Consider the following 10,732-nt stretch of genomic DNA (forward strand, 5'->3'; position numbering starts at 1 on the left):
TGCTGCCGGCGAGGCTACATCAAGGAATAAGATGTTGTGGACCTGGTTGCAATTTCCAATTCCAGTCTAGGGTCCTTCTTGTAAAAGCCAAGGGCTTAGGTGTTATTTTTGTTTTATGTGAGTCCTTGTGTGGGCTTTGTGATGTAACCGCTAACCTCTAGGCCTGTCATGGCCTTTCTTCTAAAAAAACGTCCCAGGACATTTCAAAGAGCACCTTGAAACAAACATAAATACACCTAGATCCCTGGAGATGTTTGACATCCTCGCTGGACTTAACAAAGAGATCCATGTAAGAAAGTAAACCGCAACTTGGACCAAGAAGATCATCTTGTTTAGGCGTGGCCACATCTCCGCCGTTGCTATCCTCCTTTTCTTCACACCGATGCCGAATGGGAATGGATTCACACATGCATCCAGGTAACCTACTTGAGCCTTCACCAATTGTGGCTTTGATTGCCGCAAAATGTGTCCCATCTTGAAGGAAGGGAACTGGGATCCGGTTCTGGTGCCGCGGCCAGGCCAACTGCCCGGGCAAAGCAACCCCCAAGCACCAACACAAGGAGGAAGGATGAACAACATCAACATGATCGAGCCAACAAGGAAGAAGAGGACACCCACTCTTCTCAGTCCAGCGAGAAGTACCCGCCTCCGGCCAGATCCAGCCGAACACAATGCCCATACCCCTCGACCTCCACCAAATCTGGGGAAACCCCTCCCCGCTAGCTCCTCAACGATGGCCAGAGCACTAGCTGACCGCGAATGGAACCTGGGGAAGCTTATACCGACGCAACACTGGCACAATGGCCTCACTGGCGTCTCCCTCAACCCTACACTCTATAATAACCATTGTGCCTCGTCCATCGTCGCCCCCACCTCCGTTCACCGAGAGGCAGGAAGAGGCGAGAAATCCGTTAGGTCTTCATAATCTGGAGTAAAAGGATTCGAACCTTTGCATGCAGATGGATTCGGTTGCCGGAGACCCTCTGCGAGTCACCTCTCTTTCGCCCGTTTTTGCCAAGAAACAAGAGGGTTCATACCTCGAGAGGGAAAATTGGAAAGGAGATGTCTTGTGTTGTACCTGCCTAATATAACGTCTCTACATGTACACACGATTTTGAGCGTCCCTAGAAAGCTTCTCATCCCATGTAAGACACGCTTGCAAGCGTGTCTACATGGTTGGGACGGTCCGTGGGGATACGCTCCAAGGAAACTTTATTAAAGTTGCCTAGAGATTGAACAATACGTCCCTAATTAAGTATGAATTGAGCGTGTCTAGTGACTGTTTTGTTGTAGTGCCGACGCCTCCAAGCCGGACGAAAACCATAGGCCGAACACCACCGGACGCTCGTCCGCCCTTCAGAAGGAGGACATCGACTATGGGCTCCCAGCCATGGAATCGAGGGGGAGAGGGGGAGGGGAGGGAGGGCCCCGCCATGGCCGGTGTGGCGAATGACGAGGAACGAGGTGGACGCCTTAGTCGGGGTGGCAAATGTCGGGAGGGGTGGACGCCGGCGCTGTAGTGGCGCTCGGCAGGCTTGAGGGAGGGAGAGAGCACCGCTCAGTAGAGGGAGAGCGTCGAGGAGATCAATGTTCAAGATGGTCAATAAAAGTATATATTGTCGAGCTGATACTTTGCTTCTTCATCATCCACATCATTTGGAGTTTGAAAACCTAGTGCATTGAGAGAAGAGCGCGAAAACCTAGTGTCACCTTCAAACCACAAAATGAAGCCAAAAAGATGTAGATACCCCTGACCTCATGGTAACCTTTCTATTTCAATCGGGATTATCACATTTCATTATTGAACTTGGCCAGATAAATTGCTTGCTACAAAGCTTTGTGCACAAAGTGGGACATGACCTTATCGTCGGCCTTATGACTTGGATTCACTAAACATCCATGCACCAAATGCGGCAAGAGCCGTGGGCGATAAACAACCTTGCACCATAAAAAAATCATGGAACTTCTTTTCATTGTTTTCTGATGACCGAAAGTGGGGAAATAGTCCGAAAATCCATATCTGCACCTGCGCTGACGAAAAAAATTAAAACAAATACTAGAAAAATTAAAAAAATTCTAATTTTTTTGTGCGGTAGAAAATTTGATGCGTGAGGTCCGCTCCAATTTTCAAGTCATTTGGACATACGAGGAGCTCTCAGCAAAAAAGACAAATTGGGCGTCTGTAAAAATGTTTACTGTTCATGTACTGTTTTGGCCCGATTTGTCTGTTTTGCTGAGAGCTTCTCAGATGTCCAAATGACTTGAAATTTGAAGTGGGCCTCACGCATCAAATTGTCTACGCACAAAAAAACTTGGAATTTTTTGAATTTATTTCGAATTTTTTACGAATTTTTTCTTGCCAGGTGCATATGAGTCTGGGCCCCGAAACGCCCAACTCGAAATAGTGAAATAGTCATGCTTCCCGTTCTATAGACAATAGAGTCCGGAATCCGCGAAAAAAATTCTACGTAGTGAACAAAATATGCTTCCAACAAAATTCTACGCACAAAATATTTTTTTTGTTTTTTTAGGGGTTCCAACATCCAACCCAGTATATGGCCCAGTCTCTCCATAAGCCCAATTCTGAAATCCCCAGCCCTGCAGCGCAGAGAGACCACGAGTCGCACACCATTTTGAACCCTAGACACGGCACGGCCGCGCCGACCCGCGGCGGGGCGGCGGAGGCATCCGGTGTGGCGTCGTGCCTTCGATCCTCGCCCCTCCGGACCCTGTGCTCCGGTTCGGCGGCAGCGCCGGTGCGCAAGCCTCTAGGCCCCAGGTGGGAGCTGGCGAGCGGCGTCGCCTTCCCCCGTTCTCCGGCGCTCCTGCAGCAACCGAGCCACTCCGTAGGTTCGTTTTGTTTCCTGTTCTCATATATATGATACTTGTGTGCGGTGGGTTGATGAATTAGGTTCAATTGCTCTGGTGATTAAGTTATGTGGGTTATCTGATTGCTCTGTGAGTATTAACGACTAGCAAGATTGTTTGTTACTCAGTTGTTCACATGCTTGTTTAGATTAAATTGCTTAACTGAATCCAGTTTAGTACATGTCCATCATGCTTATAGTTAATGTTGGAACTAAACATGTTGCTCGTGAATAATTTGGGTGCAAGTCCACATCTAGGTTAAGAACCGAAAGCTTTGTTCAGGTGCAAATTGACTCTGTCCTGAAGTAAAGTTGATAGCCTCTCACTTATATACCCTATATTGTTTGTCCTGTCCATATTTTGCAATGCAAGGTTTTCTTTCTTCCAAATTTAAAAAATTTATTCTTCAAATGACCGCACATTTATTAAAAAAAGAAAATCCCTTTCAACTTTCTGCGTGGCACATGTTCTCTCCTCAAGATACCAAATTAGGGTCTTGTAACACATGTCAAATGATAATGAAAGCTTTTCTCTTTACCAACCCAACGCAGGAGTTGAGTTCAGTTATGTACATAGAAACATAGCGGACTTGTTTCCCTAAACTGCCATATCTCCTTTGTTGCTTGTTTTCTTTTTTGCTATGAACAAGCAACTTACTTAGTGTACCATTTAGTTTCTGCATGTATTGTATTTTTAATGATATGTGGTAGACTGCACACTAATTTAGGCTCCCTGTCTTCTGGAAATGCTAGGAAAGTTTAAGATTCTGAAGCAATGAGTACCTGTAAAAAGGCCAGGGCAGAAGGTATATGTGTTGTGAGTTTAGATAGACTGAGCAGCCTACCGCCAGAGATAAAGGGCAACATCCTCTCCCTTTTGAATGTCGAAGAAGCAGTTAGGACTTGCACCTTATCAAGTACTTGGAGGGATGCATGGGCTAATATGCCAAAAATATCTCTGCGTGATGGAAATTTTGCACGAACCAAGTTTGTTACGTTGGTCGATATGGTGCTATCACTCCACAAAGGAACTATAGAAGGGTGTCATATTTCAGGTAGCAAAAATTACCATGATGAGTTCGGTAGGTGGATGCTCATGCTGTCAAGAAGATCACCAAGATCAGTTATAATCAAGTTGAACTCAGGGCCAATGTATAGGATTCCCTCATGCCTCTTTTCTCTCGGCGATCTGAAGTCTCTGCAACTGAAAAACTGCATTATCAGTTTGCCTCGGGTATTCCAAGGTTTCAAGAGCCTAACTTACCTCAGCCTGAGCTTTTTCTCCTCCACAGACAGGGATATCCAAAATCTGATCTCCTTTTGTCCTGAACTGACTTATTTGAGATTAACTTCTTTTGAGGGCATCAAATGTCTAAACATTCAATCTCCTACACTGGAAGATCTTCTTGTTGATGGGTACTTTGAAGACATTAATTTAGATGCCCCTAATCTGGAGGAGGCCGTTCTGTCTCTTGATCTCAAAGCTAAATCATATCAATTTGTTCCAATTGCGCATGACAAGGAAAGCCATATCAAGAAGTCATTGGGAAGCCTGAGTGACATCGAAATGCTTATAGTTGGTGGTTTTTTCATGAAGGTGAGCTATTATTTGCTCCAACATTACTATGGCCTTCTTCTGCCTTCTAACTAATCTGTGTTGCCATTTCCTTTTTTTCTTTTCTTTTTGCAGTATCTATCAATGGGGTGCATAGTTACGAAGCTCCCTGTCGTGTTTACTCGCCTAGAGGATATTTCTCTTGTGATATGCTTTTCGGACAAGAGGCAAGTCTTGACCGCGTGTTTCTTATTTCAGAATGCCCCCAACTTGAAGAACCTTGGGATGTTGGTATGTATGCCTCCAGTAAATCCTCTCCCTCCCTCGATCATCCAATCCATGTTCGTTGACTTTACGCTACCTAATCGGTTGTGAGAAAAAAATATATGCAGAGTTACCCTTCGAGAACATGGGATCAGGATAAGGCTAGCATTCAAGAGCTTACCCTGCAAATGCAAATGGACCATCTCGTAACAGCTAGTGTGAAAGAATTTAGGGGTCGGGACTACGAAGTCGATTTCGTGGCAAAGCTACTAAGCTGGGCACCTGCTTTGGAAGAAGTGAAATTAGAGTGGAAGGGCCAAATAGACCGCAGCATGGTTCTTACCAAGCTATTAGCTCTGCCGAGAGTGTCTCCCAGGGCCAAGGTCATTGTTACATATAAGTATGCTCCCACATCACTTTGCTGAGTTAATTTGCTGCCAGGTAGAACTATTGTGGCAACTTAGTAGGTTCGTTTTGCTTCCTGTTCTCATATATTTGAATTCAAGACTTGTGTGCGGTGGATTCATGAATTAGATTCATTTGCTTCATGAGGCCTAGTTGTGTGATTAAGTTATGTGGGTTATCGGATTGCTCTGCTAAATCTGCTAATGGAACTATTGCTTTCTTACTTTCAAAGGAACACCACATGCCTGATGCTATTGTAGTAGGCAACACAGATACAATATTTGAGAGCACAAGGATGATGAGCTTACCCAAAGGTTTGCATACATGGCAAACTCTCAATCAAACTCATGGCATAAACTTCGTCGACCTCAGTTATTTGATGATATGTCTATTTCTGTTGTCGTGCTTTGTTAATGTGTTTGCTTTTCTGGCACTTGGATGCTCTTTTCTTTCTTCGTGTGCTCTCTTTTTGTTTTTGAGGCTTGCTACTGGGGATAGAGTTGCAAGCCAACCAACGAGTTAGTAGCAGACAAGATGGATACCATTGGATGTCAGAATGATGCGCTTAATATTGGTGACCATGGGTACCCCATTACCATCAAAGTCGACTCGGGGGGTAATGAGGTCCTCAGCCTGAGAGATTCCATAGACAATGTCTACAAAGAATGCAATGCCGACTATATGGCTCGGGCAACCAAACACCTTTCGCGGGTGAATAAAAATGATTGGGTAGTTTACGGTGTTGGTCATGAAGACGACAAAGGTCATTTGGAGTCAGCCGTACGAGCACCTCTCAAATCACTCCGGGATATTTCCAATGACGGCGTCTAGCCCGAGAAGGCACAGTTATTCTAAAGAAGGGGCCGTGCAAGAGATAGGTCTGTCTCTTGTCGGCATCAGTGCACTTGACGGCGAGCCAGCCATCAGTTCAGCCGATGCAGATCACATCGGTGAGGATGGAGGGGATGCGGTGCCCATCTTGCTCGGATGTTCTAGTAAGAACCTTGCCGTTCGAGACGAGGATCCAAAGGAGTTGGTTGGCGTGTCGGTGGGCCTTGATGGCATAAGAGCCCAATGCCACTAGTGACAGACGGCTCGACAGCGCGTGAGATCGGTGGTGCTTGGTAGTTGGGACCATGCTGATGCTGGGATCATTCCAGTGATGAGGCCGAGGAGTTCCGGTGGGACGTCGGACCATGACGAAGTCAGCTTCATCAGGCTGCATGGGCGGCCGAGATCAAGGTACGGCGTATTTTCTCCCACTTGTGTGTGCTGCAACTGCAAGGAATTACGTGCTGGGACGTCGAGCAATGCTACATACACGAGCACTTTACGGGCGTTTTACGGGCCTAGGCTGACGTGGGTTTCGTTAATTGGGCATTAGGGTACGCGGGCCCCCCTGAAAATCACAGGGGGGGGGGGGGGGGGGGCGAGATTAGTGAGAGGGGGGAAGGAAAGTCCGTTGATTAAGTAAAACGAGCCCGTGAGTCTAGCATTTTTGGACGGGGATCTATAGATGGCAACGGCGTGCTGCGCGTTTGTTACGTACCCGAACCGGAAAAGAACTTTTCGGTACCTATATATATCGTGAGAAAAGGACTTCTTCTTTCTCGATACCTATATGTACAGGAGCCAGTTATACAACTGGCTGATGCGCCGCGGCACAAACGTTGGTCGATTCTGTTTCGATCTCCAACCTACGACCATGCACTCGTCATTGCCGGATCTGCCACCGGAACTGGTCCGCGAGATCTCCAGCCGCCTGCACGACGTCGCCGACTTCGTCCGCTTCCATGCCGTCTGCAAGTCATGGCGTGATTCACACCATCCAGCGATGCCACTGACGACCGATCAGTTCCTGCCGTGGCTCCTTGCGCCTAGTATGAAGGACGACGACTCCCTCAAACTCAGATGTGTCTTCTCCAACATGAGCTACCGCGCCCCGCCGCTGCCGCCAATATCTCGCACCAACGGCCAGATGAACTGGGTCGCCAATGCTAACGGCACCGCCATCCGCTACTTCACCGCTTCCCCTGACGGGCTGACCTTCCACGACCCTCTCGCCGTAGAGCTCATGACCCACATGCCTCCGTTCCCAAATGAGGGCGTCGACGGACGGTTGGGGGAGAATCCCAGTGGCATCGTTTACAACGATGGTACCGTGCTTTTGTACAGCAAGCATGACAGCAGCGAACAAGACACCGCCGAGTTCAAGGCGGCGCTCCTATGTCCTGGGGACAATGAGTGGACATTCGTCAAAAGGACCCTCAAATCCCCCTACTATGGAGAGTTTTGTGTCGCGTATCACGCTAGGAAGATCCTTGTGACCGTGAGGGGTGACCTCTGGCACGTCGTGACAACACCATCCGCTGCCGCGAACTGCAACCAAGTGAGGATCCCCAATTTGTCGCGGATGCCACACGAGGACGATGATTACTACTATATGTACGGCTATGTGCTCGAGTCCCGCGGCGAGCTTATGTGGGTGTCGCTGCACATCAAGAAGGATTACCCAGACATGAGTAGGACGAGCATCCGCAACCTGGAACAGTCGTTTTTGATGTGCGTGCACACGCTTGGGGAGGCCATGAAGGAACCGGAAAAGTTGCGGTGGGTGAGGAAGGTTGGTCAAAGCCTGGCTGACCGTGTCCTATTTTTGGGGTGGCCTAATAGTTTTGCTGTGGACGCGTCGAGGCTAGGCGTGACCGGCGGATTCACCTACTTCTTGTTCTATGACGAACACCCGCTAAGTAGGCGAAGTGGTGTGTTCAGGTACAACCTCATCGACAACACGGCCAAGTTCATCGAGTGGCTACCCCAAGGATGGGACAACGAGATGTGCACATGGGTCGTCCCCCAGCCCACCATTGCTCCAATCCACCAGGGTCTAGCAACTATTCCAAGAAGCAATAACATGATTCACATCCAAAGATGCTACGGCCCTCTTTTTGAGGTGTTGGTGCGCAACCTATCTCCCACAACGAAGTGCTCTCAGCTGGAACAGTTGTTCAACAAGTACGGCAGGGTGTCGAGCGCCAATGTGATGTACTACTACAAGAAGACCAAGACCTCACGGGGCATCGGCCTCGTCACAATCGCGATGATGCACTTGCCGCCCTGGATGGGTTGGTTTTAGATGGATGCAGGCTCGACGTTATCTCGGTCAACGGCATGCAACTACAATGATGACAGCAACGACAAATAAAGTCTTACATTGGAGCGGTGTAGAATACTCCCTCCTTTCAGGTTTATAAGACTAGCCACAATGGATAGTAACATAGAGTAGTAACATGCCCATATTACTACTCTATATTACTATCTCTATAGTGGGGAGTAACATATGTGTGGTAACATGCAACACTTCATTTATTAGGCTATAGACTCATCTTACCTTGATATGTGTGATGTTACTCATAGTACTAGTAACTAGCTGTGTTACCACATGCCTATTTTTCTTCATTTATTGCTTGCCTCATCATCTATTTTTATCTAGATATGTGTGATATTAGTACCTGTGTTACTCCCATTGTGGGTAGTCTAAGGCTCAATTCAAAAATCTCACCAACCAAGGTAGATGGTGAGTGGTGAAATACTTTTTGTAGTTTGCAAAAGCACCCAATTAATGCTCTTGTTTTACTCAAAAAAGTATGTTTATCAATGCATTAATTGCAATGCATGCATACATTACATGCATTGGTCATTTTTCTTTTAATACTTGCATGCAATGATTTAATGCACTTTAAAATCTAAACATGTGATGGGGAACAATCAAATTGAGCCTTATAAAATGGTAAAACTAAAAAAGCCCTATACTCCCTCCTTTCCGGTTTATAGGGCTTATTATCTCAAAATTTTCATTTTTCCAATTGAAATGGCTCATCTCCATCTCCTTTTGAGATTTCGAGGCGCATTAAATCTTCGCATGCAAGAATTAAAAAGAAACTCACCAATGCATGTAATGCTACTACTCATCTAGTGGCCAAGCATGCATGCACTGCATTTAATCCTAATTGATGCATCAATTTAATTTGGTTAGTTTTGTAAAGCACGGGATACATTCCACCACTCATCATGTGTCTTGGTTGATGAGATTTCAGATTTGAGCCTTATAAACCGAAAAGGAGGGAGTAGTTTAGGGGCTTCACTAGTCGACGCGGATTTGTTGAACAAGGTTTCACGCGCACCCTTTATGAATAATAGTAAATAAAAAAACCTAGAAAAAATGATTTCTTTTTCTAATATACATAGTCAACTAGTATACTCGTGTATGTAGTTTCATGAAGAAATCACATCCATACTAATCTGGGCAAAAAAAATGGTAAAAATTAAATCTACATTAGGAAAATACTGTTTGTTGAATAGTAGGATCTTATTTGTATTTTCTTTACTAAGAATATCAACGGTGTCAATATATCACGAAACTTCACACACGAGTACAACAGTGACGATTCTACATGTAGTCTATTGACCCCATAGAAATCACTGTACATTAATTTACTGTATAGCATGAAGAAAATTATCCTATAAATTACTGATGACCCCATTGATTAGTTTGGCTGGCTTCGCCACTGGAGTACAATGGTCGAATAAGTTTCATACTCTGAATTTTCAGATTTTTAAATTTTTTCTTAGTATTCTTTTTGATTTTACTATTTATGTGGGTGCGCGTGAAACCATGTTCACCATCATATTTTTGCTTGACTAGTACTCATTAGATGTGGAGTACTGTATGCTTATGTTGGGTGGCTTCAATGCTTCATTAGATGAAGAATTTGTTAAGACTAATTAATACATTCAATTAATTAGGGGACTCCTCGTTTCCCTTCACGTGCGGTTGTTCCTTTGGCAACCTCACAGTGGTTGCTGAGAACACCCACCAATGCGACACAATATCATCCAGATTGCAAGGACGCACACGGTTTCTCAGTCCATAGAAAATAAGATATGATCCATTAAGGCTGGTCATAGTGGGGAGTAACATATACTAGTACCATGCATATGATACTAGTGTATGATACTACATCTATAGTGCATAGTATCATAAAGTAGCATCATAGGTGGTCTCATTTATTGCCATGCATGACACATAGTAGCATAACATTTATTATGTTACGGTATCTACCTATGTTATTATGACCCTCTCTCTCTTCTTTAATTTCCTGCCACGTAAGCATGTTTGCGAGTCCCAAGTATATGATACTAGTTATGTTACCCCCACTATGGCCAGCCTAAAGAGGATAAATATTTAACTTGAGATGCAAGACCGCATGCAAAGTTTTATTTAAGGCGTTCTGAGCTATTTAACGTGTAACGTTGTGTGTGCCCTGAGTCGCATGTGTAACTTTTAGACTTTTAGATCAGGGGTTTAAACTTTATGTCCCGCGAATGCCTTCAATGTAATGGGGGGGGGGGGGGGTCAGAGACGATGGCAGCGTCTCTGATGTTGTTTTGTTATTGAGGCATCATTGTTGCTGGTTGCGTCACCACGCTCGGTATGTTCCGGGGGAAATCCTAGATATGAGCCTTTCGGATCAGATGTTGATGGCGATTTCGGTGCCGTTCTCTCTCCTCGGGGCATCGTTTTGGAGTAGGTGCTGGCTGGATAGGATAAGAGGAGGAGCGGTGTTACATCTATTGCAAG

General features: G+C 45.6%; 2 protein-coding genes across 2 annotated transcripts; both read left to right on the top strand.

The window, feature by feature from the left end:
- The first annotated feature begins 2,591 nt into the window (after window positions 1-2,591).
- Window positions 2,592-5,260, top strand: LOC147982283 (F-box/FBD/LRR-repeat protein At1g13570-like). The gene is made up of 4 exons (XM_087517306.1): window positions 2,592-2,850; window positions 3,621-4,464; window positions 4,558-4,713; window positions 4,815-5,260. Exons 2-4 carry the CDS (start codon window positions 3,643-3,645, stop codon window positions 5,109-5,111), a joined length of 1,275 nt encoding a protein of 424 aa, XP_087373432.1. The 5' UTR covers window positions 2,592-2,850; window positions 3,621-3,642; the 3' UTR covers window positions 5,112-5,260.
- Window positions 5,261-6,620: 1,360 nt separating this feature from the next.
- On the top strand, window positions 6,621-8,227 carry LOC125527986 (uncharacterized). Its single transcript, XM_048692497.2, has one exon. The coding sequence runs from the start codon at window positions 6,713-6,715 to the stop codon at window positions 8,225-8,227; it is 1,515 nt and encodes a 504-aa protein (XP_048548454.2). The 5' UTR covers window positions 6,621-6,712.
- Window positions 8,228-10,732: the final 2,505 nt, after the last annotated feature.

The sequence above is a fragment of the Triticum urartu genome, chromosome 3A, assembly GCF_056163025.1.
Source record: "Triticum urartu cultivar PI428250 chromosome 3A, HENAU_Tu73, whole genome shotgun sequence".
NCBI lineage: Eukaryota > Viridiplantae > Streptophyta > Magnoliopsida > Poales > Poaceae > Triticum > Triticum urartu.